General features: G+C 42.4%; 1 protein-coding gene across 2 annotated transcripts in view; it reads right to left on the reverse strand.

The window, feature by feature from the left end:
* ASPG (asparaginase) overlaps positions 1–19900 on the reverse strand; it is a 59348-nt gene that overhangs the window by 5942 nt on the left and 33506 nt on the right. For both annotated transcript variants that reach the window (XM_081192709.1, XM_081192708.1), the window contains exons 9-13: positions 19247–19357; positions 17287–17406; positions 16514–16609; positions 14874–15037; positions 6634–6720 (exon numbers count right to left, since the gene is read on the reverse strand). In XM_081192709.1, the coding sequence (XP_081048835.1) occupies positions 6634–6720; positions 14874–15037; positions 16514–16609; positions 17287–17406; positions 19247–19357 (578 nt within the window). The remainder of the gene's footprint in view (positions 1–6633; positions 6721–14873; positions 15038–16513; positions 16610–17286; positions 17407–19246; positions 19358–19900) is intronic.

Below are 19900 nucleotides of genomic sequence, written 5' to 3' on the forward strand. Positions count from 1 at the left end.
ATATATTTTATCTTCCATGTTCAAAGCAGTACAATTTGCTTTCCAAATTTAAAACAGATTCAAACATGTGTTGCTGCCAAGGCTTTCAAACCAAATGACTTGTGAAGGAATGGGGCTTTTGAATGGGGACTGTTGTTCTGCAGACGGGCCTAGCGATCTCAAACACAGGATTCTCTCTATCCACAACTCCGTTGGAGGTAGCTTATCACCAAGGTGGCAAATAATATTTTTCAATAAGTTCAGCACCAGAAACAACAGTTAATTTTAAATCTCAATTTAGACTGCAATTCTAAATATACTTTGAAGTCTAGTTTGACCCACAAGCAGGAGGTTCCTCACGCCTGCTTTTAAATCCATATCATTTACATTTGAGAAAACATGCTTAGGACTGAGACATTAATGCGAAATGATAAAGATGTTTTGATTTGGAGAAGTATAAAAAGTATCTGCAATCTCACTCTTAGAACAAAAGTTTCCACGATGAATTTATGGCAACATCCAACGTGATTCTGCCTGATAAACAGACCTGTATAGCTTGAAGTTACAAACATGGGTTTGACCAAACTGCGGGAGGCAGTGGAAGACAGGAGTGCCTGGCGTGCTCTGGTCCATGGGGTCACAAAGAGTTGGACACGACTAAACGACTAAACAACAACAATAGCTTGAAAGCTTGCCACTATTTTGTGACTTTGAGGTTGGCTCCTTGTGAACCAACATGGCTACCTTTGCTTTACATAGCATCAGTTTCCCACTCCAAAATGGAGTAGGGAAACTGATTTGAGATCCAGCTTTCTCTTCCCAGGACCCATTAACAATTCTTAATACATTTAGCCCAAAAAATATTGACCTAGAAACTCATTCAAACCTCTACAGCAGGCCTGGGGAACCTGTGGCCCTCCAGATGTTGCTTAAATGCAACTACAATCCTCCCTAACCATTGGTCATGCTTGCTAGGGCTGATGGCATCCAATTCTGTGCACTGGCAACAATGTACCTCCAAAAAGGATGACAAACAAAAGGCTGGGGATGGCTGCCAGAAGAAGCAGGACAAGGTTACAAAAGCTCCAAACAGCTGAGCTAGCAACACTGTTGATGAATCAGGCGCATAAATGAATAGGAGTGTACAGGAAGAAGCTTTCAACAGGCCAGTTTCACCCAGTGGGTGTGCCCATGACCAAAGGGGAAAAGGCACAGGCAGTTTCATATTTCACAACAACACACGATTCAGCTCATGACATGCAGTTTAAGTGGGATAGACAGCATTCAAATTGCTTCATTTTCATTTTTAAAAAGAACTTTAGAATTCACTGCCTGAACGCAGCATAACAGCAAATGTGCTACAAAAGCATGTTAACTTTAATTTCATGAAAGGTGGAAAGTAGGAGTTAGCAGCTTGAAGGCCTTTCTCCTCCCCAGACAAACCTGGCCTTCTGAGGGATGCCAGCCTAGAGGGCAAAAGAGGTGTCAATAAGCCCAGCTGGATCAGGCTAAGGCCCAAAGGCCAATCTAGGCCAGCATAGTGTCCACATACACATTTTTAACAAATTCTATTTTAATTTTTTTTATTCTTTGCGTCATTTTTTAAAATAAAGGCCCACTACAGACATGGAGATACTGTACTTACATTTAAATGGGATATTGCCCTCCCTGATGCCTACCAAATGAAGACATCACAATTAAAAAGAATGGAATTGATTGGCGCTGGTCATTTATTTAGCCAAACTACTCTACTCGCGATTCATATATTGGGTTAATTATGCTCCTTGCATGGGAAAATTGCCTTTTAAGATTCCAGTCCTTTCCTTCATTATGAGTCAGGAGATTAAGCAAAACTCTTTCATCAGCTGCATCGCTAATCATGTCTTTTCCACCATCTTAGATATACACAAGATTAGTAATACGTTGAAAGTTTCATAAGTGCGCCTAATGAATAAGTCTTCAGCTGGATTTCATGTATTAAAATAAAGACTTGTTACTAAAACAACGCTAAGTAAAACGTTGAGAATGTAGTTTATGAAGCTGGGTTCATACATAAGCCTAAGATCCTCTTATAGCAAGGAGCAATATTTCCGGGTTTTAAAATGGCAAAACAAAAACAATTCTTTCAGCTCTGGTTGAGTTCAGAGGGCACACCAGCAAACTGATAGTGGCATGAATGGTAAGCCCCTTTAAGATGCAACTTGATAAAAAGCTGTTGGGGGTTAGGAAGGCACTTTTTCTTGGCCACATTCAAAAGACAATTTGGTGTTCTTAACCTGCTTCCCATGCTTCCATTTGTGCCTGTAAGGAAAGCATGGGCACATCAGTTGCAAAGGGACAGAAAAAATACCAAAAATTGCAACCAAATACAGAAAAGGGTGAGCCCCATCAGTGAAAGCCTGTGCAACGACTTCCACTTCCACAACAGGGCTTTCCCCTCTCCTCCGCTAGCACATCCCCCCCCCAAAAAAACAAAATTGGTTCAGGGGAGTGTTGGGAGAACCCCCCAGAAGTGTGTGGAAGGAGGAGAGCAAGAATAATTCCTTCTGGCAAGTTGAAATGCTTGTCCTGATGAAACGATCGACAGAACAGGATGTTGAAGTCCTCTCAAAAGCTTGGAGCTGTACTCAACTTAAGTTCTACTCAGCGTCACCCCACTGGAGTTAATTAACCTAAGTTAATCATATCCACTAACTTCAGTAGATTTTCACTGAGTATTGTTAGTCAGGGGTTGCCTCTGCTTGCCGTTGGCTCTGAACTTCTGCCTTCCACCCCACCAGTTCCCAATGAGCACCAGCCACCAGCACCACTGCTACCATCTCTGCAGTGTAATTCATAAAGCTGAATGTTCAGTAGACTCCTTAAAAACTTCATCCTTCTCCATTTCATTCTGATCACTATGATCAGCCTTGGCAAGGCAAGGCAAAGCAAGGCAGACAGGCATTGTCAGCAGTCACCCCCTCCAGTTGTGAAACTATCTCCCAAAACTGGAAAGGCTCTTGGGGCATAAGCTAAAGGGAGCCCCAGCTAACAAAACATCAAGGCAAGTTAAGCAGATGTTCAAGGAGAGGGTAAGTGAAACCAATTTATTTAATTAAAACACTAATAAAGACATAGGAGCCAGATTTTGTAAGAAATTGTAGCTCAGTGGCTAAATTCTAGGGGTAGGAAGCCTGTAGAAGCCTAGTTAGTGTTCAGTACTACACCAAAAGCAAGAGTGAGTGATTTATATCACCTGAAACATCAAGCCTCTTGGCGGTTGGAGGGATGGGAATCTCTCACATCTGTCTCTAGTCTAAGAATACCAAATGAATAAAAGTAATTCAAAAGGCCACACACAAATGACACAACCCAAATTGAGATTCAATATGACCTCAATAGATTGGAAAACTGGGCGCAAACTAACAAAATGTATGTCAATGGGGACAAATGCAAGGTTCTGCACTTAGGCAAGAAGAACCAGCTGCACAAATATAAGATGCAGGACACCTGGCTTACTAGCAGTACATGTGAAAAGAATCTGGGGGTCTTGGAAGACCACAAGCTTAACATGAGTCAACAGTGCGATGCAGCAGCAAAAAAAAAAGAAAAGAAAAGAAAAGGTTAATGCTATTCTAGGCTGCATCAACAGAAGTATAGTGTCCAGATCAAGGAAAGTCATAGTACCACTCTATTCTGCCTTCCTCAGATCACACCTGGAATACTGTGTCCAATTCTGGGCACCACAATTTAAGAAGCTGGAACGTGTGCAGAGGAGGGCAACCGAGACTGGAACCAACAGACTGGAAACCAAGCCTTATGAGGAACAGTTGAAGGAGCTGTGGATATTTAGCCTGGATAAGAAGAGACTAAGAGGAGGAGATATATAATAGCCATCTTCAAGAAGGGCCGTCACATGAATCAAGCTTGTTTTCTCATGATCTGGAGAGTAGGACTCAAACCAATGGTTTCAAGTTACAAGAAAGGAGATTCCAGTTAAACACCAGGAAGAGCTTTTTGATAGTAAGAGCAATTCGGCAGAGGAATGGACTACCTCAGGAAGTGGTAGACTTGGTGTTTCATTGTAAGTTTTTAAGCAGAGGTTGGATGGCCATCTGTCTTGAATGCTTTAGATAAGATTCCTATATTTCAGAGGGTTGGACTAGATGACTCCCTTCCAACTATGATTCTATGAAATATTGTGTTGGCATCCATCTTTCTCCAAAATGTGCATCGTAAGACATGACTATGCAACTTGTGACCTCCAAAATGTACATCGTAAGACATGACTATGCAACTTGTGACCTGCAAAGCCTAACACAGCCTTCAAGAAGAAGAAAAAGAGGAGTTTGGATTTGATATCCCGCTTTATCACTACCAGAAGGAGTCTCAAAGCGGCTAACATTCTCCTTTCCCTTCCTCCCCCACAACAAACACTCTGTGAGGTGAGTGGGGCTGAGAGACTTCAAAGAAGTGTGACTAGCCCAAGGTCACCCAGCAGCTGCATGTGGAGGAGCAGAGACGCGAACCCGGTTCACCAGATTACGAGTCTACCGCTCTTAACCACTACACCACACTGGCTCTCAAGCCTAGTATGAGCATCAAGGGCTAAAAAATTGGTGGGGGGCAGGGGTTCTGCCCATCTAATAATGCAAAATTGAATGGGTTGTCAAGCACCTTGCAAACCACAATACATGACAGGTGATGTGGTAGGTTGCAAGCTGCACAGGCCCATCCTAAGAGGCAAAGGCGCCTCTTCTCATCTCCCCACCACCACTGCCGCCCTGAAGCTGTTGTATATCCTTTTACCTGAACTCCTCACAAGGAGCATATTAAGCCTCTGTGGGAGATTGAGATGTTTATAGCTGAAAAGTGTCACCCAGATAGTGAAGAGATTATGCTTCTCTGTTGGTGAAGAGCCTTGATAAGCAGGGTAGTGATTTCGAGTGAGAGGAAGATAATTCTGCCTCAAGCACATTCAAGGATACGGTTCCTATTAGCTGGCCTGGCCATGCCTCTTTATGCAGTCTCCGTAACCGCTGGGACAGATGACAGATTAAGATCATAAAAACCCCACTCCATATTTTATTTCTCCAGAAGGATAATCAGGTATTAGAGGCATGGTCAAAGTTCTGTCAGAATCATAATTTTTCCCGACAGCTGTGATCAGAATTGAACAGCATTTTAGCCTGGAGATGGGCTATGATAACAGGCTTGAAGGAAAGCATCCTTGGATTTCATTAACTGGCATTTTGATATATAGGAGGGGGGGAGCAGAGATAGAAAAAAAAAGGGAATTTGGTTGCTTCTTTCCCCCTCCCTCCAACAGCCCCTTGCATTTCCCCCCCTTTGGGGCAGCAACCAAATATGAAAGGGTCAAGGCTCACCTCATTTTTTACTAGTTACAGTAACAGAGATGTCGATCAAACATAATCTCTGGTCAAATAAGAACTTGCAGAGTCATTTTTAGAATGGATTGTTATATTTGTGTTATATATTTTTCTGTGCTATGAAACCAAGTTAGTCAACAAAGAGCTCCAAAAATCCACTCCAATCTTTAAAAAAAGTTAATTTTTAAAAGAAGCCGTGGAGAAACAACAAAATATATGAACTGAAAAACCAGTCAGGGCTAACAAAACACCTTGGTACAAAATTGCATCATATGTGGATATTTTTTTCTGGTTGTTCTTGAAAGTCTCAAAGCATTTTGCTGTTCTGTATGGCCAACCAGTTTAACAAGTCCTTCAGAGGGCAGAAGAAGCTAAGAGTAGGGTCAATTTATTTGTGAAAAAACATAAGGGGAGTGGATTAACTGCCTCCTTTAATAATCCTGGCAGGTGTAAAATTTGGCATAGCAGATTCCAAGCCTGACTCCACAACATTCTGATTAACTGTGGCTTATATACAATATTTTCACTCCCTCTTCCTCTCAATCTTTCAGTCAATCACAAAATGAGGAGAGTTTGGTTAACAATTACTTCCCTTTAATTGCCAGAATCCTAGAATGAACTTTTGACCCTCATGTGCACAACGTCTGGTACAAAACTTCCTAAACAAAACATCTACCCTTGAACTTTTAACTTTCCTGCAAACATTTGACACTCCAATGCTTGAGAGCCTTAAAAGTAAAACAGCAACCATTTTGCAAACCAAATTTTACGACAAAAACCAAACTGGAAATGGATGAAATTTGTATTCCCTTACAAACCAGTTTTAATAGTTATCCAACTACCCTTAATCATTCCACTGCCACCTTTATACAATGGTGAACAAAGTCCTGGTTTACATACCTGTCATTCTCTTGATGACTACAGTAGTAAACAATGACATGGCATGTATTGTGTGAATGGGCAATCACAGATATAAAATCTGTAGTGGTTAGAATGCAGGACTAGGACCTGCCAGACCAGAGTTTGAATCTCAAATCAGCCTTGACGCTCATGGGGTGACCTTGGGCCAGTCAGTGCCTCTCAACCTAGCCCTACCTCACAGGGTTGGTTGTGGGGATATAAATGTAATAAATAAAGAACTTTCAAATCACTTCATTCAGCTGCTGGTCATCAAATGTACAGTAAATGAGTGTGGACAAATCAAGTGATGTCATTCCATGTGTCAACTAGTTTATAGAGACAGTGCAATGTCATCTGAAGACATTTAAAAATGACTTTTTCATACCTGCAGAGTTCTGTTCCAACATTCACGAGCTCTTGGCTTGAAAGGTGAGCTCCCGTTGTGCGTAGCAAGCGGATCACATCGTGGTGCCTTTAAGAAAGTGGACGAACTTATTTTTAACCACACCAGTACCTTAAAAGAAATATCTGTAGCATGCTAACATGGAAACAACTCTTTGATAAACTGGATCTAAGAGCCATTTCCCATATTGATTTTTCTCTTCAGAAGGGGACCTGTAAGTCACACTGATGACAAATAACATGATGTAGGAAAGATTTGTATCAATGCCTACTTGCCAATCAAACTCAGGCATGTTTGTGAATTTGTGGTCAGTGCAACATGCCCATCATTCAGTCGTAAGTAAACACAAACTGTGCCAAATCTTCTCCAAGTGTAATATTTAGTTGTATCAAGTGTTAAATTCCAAACACTCTGTCGCCAGCAGAGGGTGGCCCTGGAAAACTCATAGATCAAGATGGAGATAGCTATCCCTTCATGAAATTCTTCCCAGTCTGTGAGTCAAGTGGGCATTTTCAGGGAGTAAAAGAAGAAGAAAGGGAAACTCTCTTTGCTACAACACTCCTAGTTGGCATATGGCTGCACCAACACTCAGATTTGAGGGCCAGTGGTCTTAAACATGGGACACACAGAGTTGACCATAACTTAATTCCCTTTTTCATGGTTCCCTATCAATCAAAACAGCCCTTTGCTCAGTGGAGCAGCCATGTACAGTGGTGCCTCGCAAGACGAAAATAATCTGTTCCGTGAGTCTCTTCGTCTAGCGGTTCTTTCGTCTTGCGAAGCAACCCTATTAGCGGATTAGCGCTATTAGCGGTTTAGCGGCTATTAAAGGCTTAGCGGCTTAGCGGCTAAAAGGCTATTAGCGGCTTAGCGGCTTAGAAAAAGGGGGGGAAGCGGAAAAAATCGCAAGACGTTTTCGTCTTGCGAAGCAAGCCCATAGGGAAACTCGTCTTGCGAAGCGCATCGAAAAACGGAAAACCCTTTCGTCTAGCGGGTTTTTCGTCTTGCGAGGCATTCGTCTTGCGGGGCACCACGGTAGAGATTTGGTGGCGACTGTGCTAGAACAGGATCATCGTCAGCAATGGCTGTGCCCAGTACACAAGATGGGCCCAACCCCCTGGGGAAAGAGAACAAGGGATCCTCTTGCACAATGACTGTGTTATATCCTATGCACATTACAATATCACATTCAGACTTTTCAAGAGGCAAAAAGGCTTTATACTACCCTGATGCCTAACCAAGCAATTCAGAAGTAGCATGTAGGATCTGTGAGCTGGTAACTGCTCCCTATTGTTTACTTCAAGGGAAATGACACATACAAACTTGCATAAGGGCTGGCAGATATGACCAAGATAGTACATTATCACATATGAAGAATAAGACTTTCCAAAAAGTCTTTTTCTTCTTCTTTTCTTTTTGCTTCTGTCGATAAGTGGAAAATAAATATTAAATCATACTACCAAGCAATTTCCCTTCTCTGAAAGAAATGATTTCGCAATACTTCATTCCATGAGATATATTATTAACTGCTACTGCAATTATAGACCTCATTCATTTGCTCGTTATCTTAAATATTTCATCACAAGGGTTCTTGAGACACAGCAACATCATCAAGTACATTTTTCTCCCTTTCAGGTAGCAACAAGTGCTGTGTTCCACAATGCAACATAACCCAAGCAGCTTTGAACTACAGGGTTATACATACATACATACATACATACATACATACATACATACATAATTATTCCCCATCCAACTTAAAGATAAACACCGAAACAGACTAAAATCACATCACTTTAAGAACAAAAAGTCCAAGAGAACAAAACTGTCTGGCATTGAAAAGCTAATAACATAGGCACCAGGCAGAACTCCTTGGGGAGATTATTAGAGGAGGTGGGGCTACCACTAAAAAGACCTATCCCCTTGCTGGCACACTCTACACTTCTCTTGGAGAAAGTCAGAGAGAAGTGCCTCAGGTGACAATCATAAAGGCAGGGCAGGTTCTAATGAAAGCTGCCCAAAGTGGCTGGGGAAACTCAACCAGATGGGCAGGGTATAAATAATAAATTATTATTATTATTATTATTATTATTATTATTATTATTATTATTATTATTAAGGAGCTAACCTTGGTTGTATTGTGGTCCTGAGCTACATCAGGCTTCATAAGCCAAAATGAGCACTATGACTTGAACCTGAAAACAAATGGCAGCCAGTTAGCATTTATGACATAAATGCTAGGAGCCTTTTAAAAATAATGGCGCTTATTTAACCCACCCCAATGATTTAACTCAGACTTAAGCGCAGTTAACTTGTTCTGGATTACCTCAATCAAAATTTCAAGACATTCCCAGCCACAACTTTTCAGCTGTGATATGAGATTGCAAGTGACTGGTCTGGAAACTCCTAAGATTATGCCAATGGCGAATACTCTGGCTTAGTGCCTGGATGGGAGGTTGGAGGAAACAACTCTGAGAAGAGTGAGAGCTAATAAATAAAGACTGGCCTACCTATGCACATATGGAACTGCTTTATACCAAATCAGACCATTGGCCTATCAAGCCCACTACTGTCGACTTTTAGGCAGCAGCTTTCCAAGGTTTCTGGCAGAGGTCTCTCTCAGTCTTACTATCTGCAATCAGAGGCAGTATGCTCCGGAATACTACTTTCTGAAAACTGGAGGGGAGAGTGCTATTGCACACAGGTCTTGCTTGTGGGATTCCCATGGCCACTGGGAGATCAGGATGCTGAACTACATGGACCATATACCTGGTGCAGCGGGCTCTACTTATGTTCTAACTGGAGATGCCATGGATTGAACCAGGAACCACTCTACTAAATAATAATAATAATAAATTTTATTTATACCCCGCCCTCCCCAGCCAAGGCCAGGCTCAGGGCAGCTAACAACCAATAATTAAAAAGCTGAATGAATACAACTTAAAAACAAGATTAAAATACAACATTAAAACATTAAAATGCAGCCTCATCACAGGAGGAGAAAGGAAAAAAGAAAAAAGAAAGAGGGGGAGGGAATCAAACTGACTCCAAACCAAAGGCCAGGCGGAACAACTCTGTCTTACAGGCTCTGCGGAAAGAAATCAGATCCTGCAGGGCCCTGGTCTCATGAGACACAGCGTTCCACCAGGCCGGAGCCAGTGTTGAAAAAGCCCTGGTTCTGGTTGAGGCTAATCTAACTTCCTTAGGGTCCGGGACCACTAGGGTGTTGCTATTTATGGACCTTAAGGTCATTCGTGGGGCATACCGGGAGAGGCGGTCCCGTAGGTATGAGGGTCCTAGGCTGTGAAGGGCTTTAAAGGTGAAAACCAGCACCTTAAATCTGACCCTGTACTCCACCGGGAGCCAGTGCAGCTGGAAAAGCACTGGGTGAATATGCTCCCATAGCAGAGACCCCATGAGGAGCCTCGCTGCAGCATTCTGCACAAGCTGGAGTTTGTGGGTCAGCTTCAAGGGCAGCCCCGCGTAGAGCGAATTACAGTAGTCAAGCCTGGAGGTGACCGTCGCATGGATCACTGTGGCCAGGTCAGGGCGGGAAAGGTAAAGGACCAACTGCTTGATGCGGCGAAGGTGGAAAGCACTCTATACTTGCTAAACATGATTCTAGTTAAGCATGATTCTAGTTATTGTGGTATGATCAGAATCGGAGGGCATAAGACTTCCTAAGACCAACGTCTTTTAATCCAGCAAATGCTTTTAAATGGTTTTTCATGGCCCCACCTGCACTGGGCCTGAAGAATCTGAGTGACGCATTACAGAGATGGGGGGGGGGGTCACAAGCACATTTCCCACCTACCACTTAAAGAAATGCAGCTGTAACCCACTCCAAAAACCTGAATGGCTTCATTCCTTTGGCTCCTTGGTTCTTCTGCAAAAGCAATGAACTGACCTATCACGCCCCAGACAGAACAAACTTCAAAAGGTGGACGCACCACATAAACATATCAGAATCTTCGAGGACGAGGATTGTAAAGAGCCAGGACAAGATAGGGCTCTCATTCCTCAGTTGGAAATCTGGAAAGATTGCAACACTGCATGTCCCATGCCTGTGCATGCTGCCTCTTACGCATAACCCCACACCCCATAATATGTATCAGGTATAAACTTAGTTCCCACAATCTTTCCACTTTTTTCATTTGTTGTGAGGAAATGGTTTGTGGAAAATTATATATATATATATATATATATGCAGGTTTTGGTGTCTTCGGGTGTCTTCCCGTGTAAGAGTTGGGGTGTCTAGGCGACGTTTCGACGAGGTCTCACTCGTCATCTTCAGGCTGGTGCTTTCGGCTTCTTGTTACTGGAACAAGAAGCCGAAAGCACCAGCCTGAAGATGACGAGTGAGACCTCGTCGAAACGTCGCCTAGACACCCCAACTCTTACACGGGAAGACACCCGAAGACACCAAAACCTGCATTCCTGTACCCGTGAAAATCTACGAAAGCATATATATGAGAGGTCAAGACACGAAAGCTTTAGCAACTAATCCACACCTAATGACCCTCCTAAGTGGTACTCAGAATATCACTCAAGAAATCACTCAAGATATCCCTCAAGTAATTAATGAACAAAAGAAGAAAAGGCACAATAACCTGGGAACTTCCTCTCTGCCCAGAACGTTGGAGGCTATACACCACACCCCCTCAACAGTATTTATAGGAACTCAAACACTGAGATCCTGCTCTGTTCTAGTAACAAGAAGCCGAAAGCACCAGCCTGAAGATGACGAGTGAGACCTCGTCGAAACGTCGCCTAGACACCCCAACTCTTACACGGGAAGATACCCGAAAACACCAAAACCTGCATATATATATATATATATATATATATATATATATATATATATATATATATGATGCAATAGCACACATTTGCAAGCCTGCACTGTACCATGCATACATTGTTCCAACATTTCAAACTTTGTGAACTGGCCTTTGCCATTATATACTGTTAAATATCTTCTTCTGAATTGGTTCCACTGCCATGCTTCCAGTTGGATGCAGTTGTTCCTAAACTGCTGTCAGATCTCATCAGGACACTAAGAAATTGTTTGTGGAAAAATGCACTTACTTCATTCCACGGGACTGTTTATATAAATACTTCAAGATATGCTTCAGAACTGATTGCTCTAGGGCTTCAGAGAGTAAATACTTTGAGAGCAACTTTGTAGTTATCACTACAGCTATATGGATGATGTCATATTAGAGGCAAAGAATACTACAGTGCCTTAGAGAAAAGCAGTATCTCGGACATTACAATATAGCCAGGGCTTATTTTTTTTATCTAACTGGCTCCATATCATGTTTGGAATATTTATATATAAGCGGGTATTGCTTCAGGAGAGAGAGCTGGATTGCAATAACCACCAAGTTTCTTCCTCCAGTATTGCATACTGCACCTCCAGTTATATGTACTTGTATTGGTAAGTGTTAAAATATTATTAAAGCTTGATTTCCCCTTTTTTGTACAATTAATTCCACAATCTATTTCCAACTGCAAAAGTAGCATCTAACTGATTCTATAGGTTTTCAACCATCCAATTCCACCTTAAGCTTAGCGGTAAAGTTTGCTGGCAGAGTAGGCCTGAAGCTATCATTACAGTCTCTGCAAACTGACAAATGATTCAGGTCTTCTCTCAACCTGACAGCAGCATAAGCTTGAACTAAAACCCGGCTTCATTCTCTTCCAACCTGCCTTTCAGCAGCTTTAAAAAGATCAAGAGTCCCCAGTAGGAGTTTCTTATGGGAGTGGTAAAGCTTAAGAATTTGAATAACAAACTTATGTGAAATTCCTCAGGCAGTGACTGGGTGTGGTTTAACCACACACACACACACACACACACACACACACACACACAGCGAGAGAGAGAGAGAGAGAGAGAGAGAGAGAGAGAGAGAGAGAGAGAGAGAGAGAGAGAGAGAGAGAGCTGTTTGCAGGAATATTTTGCATAGGTGTGCTGGACAAGGGTCATCTCTGTTCAGCAGTAAGTCTGTTTAACTTACTCCTAGAGAATTTTAAGAGATTCTTGGCAAATTTTCCTGTATCTGAACAGCTTGGCTAGCTAACAAGATTGTCATAACGCCTATTAAGAAAGCATGCCAACTGATTTTGGTTGCAATTCTATACATCCTATTACCTGGCTGCATAGGACTAAATTCAAAGGTACTTGCTTCATAGGTTGTATAGGTTTGCACTGTTAATGACCCATCTGCAATACAAAATATATGTCAAGAGTGTGGAGACCTGGCCAGAAGAATTACTCTGGCACCAAAGACTTCTTAAAGTCTTAAGGAGAAAAGTTTGCTTCCTATGAATGCTGTAGTTATGGGGAAGATGCAACTGATAAGCTGGCTAGCCTAAAATGTAGCTATTTATTATGAATGAGTTTTTAGATTTCCTCCAAACACTTTCCATATCTGTGTAGCAGGTAAAGTTTGCAAAGATGTAGTTATTTCTCATAACTGATTCTCATAGATGCATGTATCTGCAGAATTTTAAACTTCTTGGAGAAGGAGTAAAATGCATAGGATATACTAGAGAAAGGATTGGGGAACAGATTCTGGACATGGAAAGGGACAGAACATGAGCAGAGTCCTCAGAGCTTATAATCCTCAGAGCTCAAGTGAGCCACTCAAAGCCCCCAAGAGAGGTCCTATATTTAAAGATACTACTTGCATTTTTCTAAAATACTTCCAGGAAAGCCTGAAAGAGGCATCTTGAAAGAAGAGAATACCTGTAGTCTGCATATGATACTAAATAGTAAATACCACACATATAAAAAAAATTATATACATTCAACATATTTTCAGGAACATAGTAGTATTTTTAACCCTGACGGACGTTCAGCAAAAGAGATATTTAGCCTACTCAATGGTCAGAGGTTTTCCTCCAACCAAGAACAGATTTGGATGTTCTAAGGTTGTCAAGTGCAACAGAAAGTACTTCACGCTTCCTGCTCTTTCACAACACTGTCCCACTGGATGTGCTTCTATCTTTATTTCCTGAGATATAAGCATGTTCCAGGTGCAAGGACACCCTATGCATCCCCAGGACAGGGCAGATACAAAAAATTATTCTGGGAAAGGCAGTGCTACAGAGGAAGGGGAAGTGTGAGGCACTTCTTCCTATTCACAACACCCACAGGTACAGGTCTACTCGGGCAAAGTACAGTGGTGCCTCGCAAGACAAAAAGAATCCGTTCTGTAATTCTCTTCGTCTAGCGGTTTTTTTCGTCTTGCGAAGCAAGCCCATTGAAGGATTAGCGGATTAACGCTATTAGCGCTATTAGAGGCTTTTAGAGGCTATTAGCGGCTTATCTGCTGATCGGATCAGCTGATAAGCGGCTTAGCGCTGTTAGCGGCTTTTAGCTGCTTTTAGCGGCTTAGAAAAAGGGGGGGAGGGGGGGAAACCAGCAGGAACTCGCAAGACATTGTCGTCTTGCGAAGCAAGCCCATAAGAGATTCGTTTTGCGAAGCACCTCCAAAACGGAAAACTCTTTCGTCTAGCAAGTTTTCCGTCTTGCGAGGCATTCGTCTTGCAGGGCACCACTGTAATCTAAACTGCTTGCTGCTGCTGCTGCAGCTGCTCAACAAAAGAGTTACTGCCACATCTGCAGCCTGACCAGCCACAGCAGCTGCAGAGGGAAGCAGATTGGGCCTGATGCCTGTGCCAACGTCAGCCTCCAATCCCAATCCCAGCCCCTGCCAGCTGTGAGGGCAGCTGGATCCCAGCCTGGCTCGTCCCCATTCCACCCTTGGGATGGTCCATTTAATAATAATAATAATAATAATAAATTTTATTTATATCCCGCCCTCCCCAGCCACAGCCGGGCTCAGGGCGGCTAACAACAATCAAATAATCAGTCAAATAATCACACAATCTAAAAATATTTCATTATAAAAATTAATTAATTAATTTCTGGGCTTTTGGGGTTTTCTGATTGCTAGTGCTTTTTTCTGGGGGGTACACAGGGGTGAATCTAATGGGAGAAGAAACTAAAATATTTTTTAAAAAATTGTTTCTTTTCTAGCACGGTGAATCGTCAGTTCCATTGAATAGCACAGTGAATCATCAATTCCGTTGCTACCCCCGATGGCGGCCTCATTTCCTGTCATGGTGTTTCCTAAATCTCAGATGGAATGAGAGTACCCCTAAACATTTTTTAAGAAAAAAAGCACTGTAAATTGCACTTAATAAATAAATACCTGAACTTTATGGCATTCAGCAGTGGAGTAGCTCCAAATCGGTCTTTAGCGTAGACAGTTGCCCCAGACTTCAGCAGATGTCTGACTATCTCCAAATTACCTTCACAGGATGCAACGTGAAGAGGTGTGTGACCATCATAATCCTCGGAGCTCAAGTTGCCACCCTGTGACAAGTTTATTTAAAGGAGTGCATTTAAATAATAATAATTCATCCATCTAACGAAGGTCTCAGCAACATGCCCAGTTTATCATTTCCCAGTTTCCCAGTTTCTCAGCCAAGAAACTGGCTTTCTTACTATTTTTAATATGAACTCTTGAATTAATGGAGAACACTCTCTTGAGGCTTCTTTCTGTGGGCCAATCCAGGACAGCTGAGGCACACAGCAATGATCAGGTTGAAAAGCCCTCATCAGGGACCTTATAATGGGGATGGCTAACCTTTTCAGTATGAGAGCCACAATGACCCATCATCAACCCTTCAGAGGCTGCAAGGTACGGCTGCAGTGTAAAAATGGCTGCGGCTGCATTTTGAGGGTCATGGGAGAACCACAAAAACTTTCAGCATCACAGAGTTACGGCAGGTGACCCACAGGAATGGTAAAAAAACCCTATTTTTTAATTAATTGTTTTTAACAGGCAAATTTGGGCAGGGAGTGGAAGCCACACACAAAAACCATTGGCACCACAGTACTTATTGGAGAAGTCAGTAAAAGGGGGGGGGGCAGGATTCAACTAACTAGTCTCATCAGTAGAAGCCCTGCACAAGGACTTCCATTCACCCAACAGGGCAACAGCCCCTTCCTCCCCCTGTGCCCCCCCATTGGCTTGTGGAGGTCAAGAGAAGTCACTGAACAGCAGCAGAGGGAGAGGAAATCGTTCCATCTTGCAACTCAAAATGCTTGCCCAATCAGAAGCATGTGATGTTGAATTCCCTCCAGTTAGTTAAAAAAATGGGGTGGTATTCAACTACCTTTTACTCAGAACAGATCCAATGAAATCAATGGATCTAACTTTAATTTCAATGGACTTCCTTTAAGTAAAAGTTGAATACCACCCTTACATTATTATTAAAAATAAATAAATGGACAAATTTGGGGAGGCACAAAAACATATAGCACCACAGTATCAGACCTACAGGAGCAGTCAGTATAAGAATATAATTCATTTGCCATGTTTAGTGAAGAAGGTATTATGCAGGCTTAGGCTGCAAACCTAATTTTCAATTTCATTGTTCCGCAAGGGACAATGACAATAAAGATATCGTAATCGTAAGGGCATGTAAGCCTCATTGATTAGTACAGGACCTACTTCTGAACGAAATAAACAAAGGACTAGACTGTTTTGTTTTTAAAAAAAGCACAATCCTGATATCATAAGCGATGGTTGCTTCCCCTTTGAAAATATAAAGGCCAGCAGTCATTCTGATCTGACTCTAGCTCTAATCTACGGTAACTGTTTTTCCCTGCTGAAAAACCCTGGGTTTTTAATTTTCCCCTCATATCTATAGAGCCTGAATGTCATAGAGTTATATACGCACCCAAAACAAAAATGCATCTGAGATGACCATAGCCTGTGAGGCTTTCTCCTGTTCAGGATGCAAATGATCATATGATCATATACTATAAAAAAGAGGGTCTTACCATATTCTGTAAGGCTTTTAGGGCATCGATGTCACCATTTTTTGCCGCTGCGCAAGCCAGAGGAGGAGTCAAAGCATCTCTAACAGCTGCTAGCTCCTGAGAAATTAAAAATAGCCTAGTTTAACACACATCCACACATTTCCCATAATCCCATCCCACCGTGCCTGGATATAATAGCGTGGCTTGCTTGTGTGAAGTTATCTACAGATGCTTGTTCTGCACGGACCTTGTGAAGCGCGTCTGGTCTTCAGTTCTCATACAAAGCAATCCAGGGTGCATGAATTGTTGAGGGAAGGGGGCTGAAGTTGCTTTAAAGTGCTTTGTGCTCCCAGGAAATTTATCGTACAAACTGCATAAATGTCCAGCATTCTATACTCAACAATCCCCTTTGCTGTCTTTTTATATATATATATAAAGAACATAAGAAGAGTCGTGCTGGAGCAGGTCATAGGCTATCTAGTCCAGCATCTTGCCCAAATGCCTATGGGAAGCCTGCAAGCAGGACATACGGGCAATAGTCCTCTTCCCACTTGTGATTCCCCAAAATACTATTTAGAACCATCCTGCATATGAAGACAGAGCACAGTCATCATGACAAGTAGCCAATGACAGCCTTAACATCCTCCATTACTTAGTCAAAACCTCTTTTAAAGAAGTATTTCTTTCTTCTGTCTGTCCTGTAGCTTCCAACAATCAGCTTTATTAGATGGTCCCAGGTGCTAGTTATTATGCAACGGGCTTTCTGCTTTAACAGGTGTCATTTGAGCAAGTACCTCCTTGCAGCTGATAAACAGGTATTTTGCAATCTCTTGAATAAACTTGCTATCTTTGAGGGTGATCTGGGTTCCAATGGGCACAACAGTCATCTCTCCTCTCAGATTCTCCTTCACCATCTTAAGGAGAAAAAAGAAGTAAGTGAGCAGGCTGGGAACCAAGTCAGAGGTGAATGTGTGTGCATCTTTGGTTTGGAGGGGAAGGATTGTAGCAGCAGGTCCTGCTCCCAACCTCTACACCTTTGGTTGTCCATCTGCATAAGTGACAGTCTTCACCTTAAATAATTTTCCAGTGTAGAAGACAGACAGGTAAGTAAAAAGATCTCAGATATAGTAAAAGTGAAACAAAGACATAATGTATGCAACTTTAACATGAGCCCGGTTTAATATGACATGAGAACCAGGTCCTTGGATCATGTAAAAATAACTTCAAAATGCTGGATTATTTTCTAAAATGTTTGAAGTGGGATTGGAAAACCTCTAGAAAGTACAGTGGTACTTCGGGTTAAGTACTTAATTCGTTCCGGAGGTCCGTTCTTAACCTGAAACTGTGCTTAACCTGAAGCACCACTTTAGCTAATGGGGCCTCCCGCTGCCGCCGTGCCGCAGGAGCGCGATTTCTGTTCTTATCCTGAAGCAAAGTTCTTAACCTGAAGCACTATTTCTGGGTTAGCAGAGTGTGTAACCTGAAGCGTATGTAACCTGAAGCGTATGTAACCCGAGGTACCACTGTAAGTCCCTCCTGCTGCCTTAGGAGGTCTCTACATATATATACTAGCATGTGATATGTAAGTCTCTTCAGCCAAACCAACACTATACACACACACACTCACACACACACACACACACACACACACACACACACACACAGAGGTTTTGTTACAATACCCCATAAGGCCATGGGACTTCAATTACCCAGCCTAGAAGTCATATTAGAGATTGGATACTGTGAAGTTGGGAAAGGGTATGAGCAGTTGTTGAAGATCCCCAAAGAATCCATGTATTTGATTAGGCTGCTGAGGATGAACTGTTTGAGACCCCCTAGTCCTCCCCTCACAGAACTACAATTTTCTGGGATATTTGGGAGAGGAGAGGGCAGAAAAAAGTTATGATGCTATGCAAGAGAAGAGCTTCCAGAAATTAAAAAAAAAAATTGAAGAACTGTAGCACTTGTGTGCACATAAATGATTTCATTGAATTGTGGCCTAGCTCTTCTGCAATGTAGAATTGCTTCATAATTACAGAGAAAAAGAGAGAGTCTGGGAATATAGATGACTGTGATAACTATCTGGAAACATGGCTGTGCAAAGTTAAAGAAAGGAGTGTTGTGGGAAGGAAGGCTGCCCTCAACTTTAGCATTGTTTAGGCATGTCTTAAAAAGAAAAGTAGTGAAAGAAAACACTGTAGGTGTGGGAGCGTTTCACTGATCTTTTCCATGGGAGGTGAGACTCTGATTTGCTGTACAGGGGCATTCCCCCATATGGCAGAACAACAAGCAGTTTCTCTCCCTCCCCTCGCCATGAACCAGATGTGATGGTTCCTCAGCTGCAGTTCGGTCCCTGGTTATTGTAATGTATAAAAATAAGCAAGCAGGGCACAAACTATTTATATATGTTTAATTTTTGCAGTTTCATCTTACATATAGACAGCAGTCCTTTGAACCTAGTTGGGATGGAGTGGGAAGTTTGTGGGCTCTGGTCCAAAAGAAACACCCTTCTTAACCAGAGGTTGGATGGCCATCTGTCAGGGATGCTCTAGCTGAGATTCCTGCATTGCAGGGAGTTGGACTACATGATCCTTGAGGTCCCTTTCCAACTCAACAATACTAGGATTAACCAGACCAAAGGCCCATCTAGTCCAGGCCTATGTGTGTCAAGGGGAAGGAAAGCTCAGAAAGCCACAACTTGAGAAAAGGACTACTAGACTTTTTTTAAAAAATCAGAAGTCAAAGATATTTTACCTCTCTCTTCTCGGCCAAGGTACCAGGTTTGCTCAGGACATAGGCCAGCTTGGTAAGAGCAGCTTCGGGTGTCATATCTCCTCCTGGAATTACACCTGCGTCCATAAGGGTCTGTAGTCAATGAAGAAAAGGTGGTTTGATGAGTGTGCTGTTTTGTAAGGTATGCATATTGAAAAATGGTATCCACTAGTACAGGGAAGGGTACCCAGTTTCCCTTTACTCTCTATACCTCTGCATCATATCCCATAATTCTGATGTGCCCCATTTCACCACTGGAAGCAGAATGGGAACATGAAATGGCACCCTGCTGCTGCTGCCGCCGCCACCGCTGCCTCCCTTACCTGGGTTGCATGGCAGTCCCCGGTGAGATATTGCAATTTTCTGCTGAGGGTTGGGGGGACCAGGGTCAGGGGGTTGCAGTGGTATGCGCAAAGCAGGTCACCAGAGTCTTGTCTGAGTAGAAGTGCTTTCTGCTGGTGTAAAACCACAACTGCATACATCCCATAATTATTCTAATAATTATCTGTTATTATTTACAAAGTGCTGAGTGCTGCAAGTATATGAGGTTCTCAGAGGTAAAATCTGTTACTGCAAGTCAGATAATTTAATCTTTTTGTTCCTTTTATATTAGATTGTAATGCTGCCTTGGTGGCT

This window comes from Podarcis bocagei (assembly GCF_964188305.1).
Source record: "Podarcis bocagei genome assembly, chromosome: 1".
NCBI lineage: Eukaryota > Metazoa > Chordata > Lepidosauria > Squamata > Lacertidae > Podarcis > Podarcis bocagei.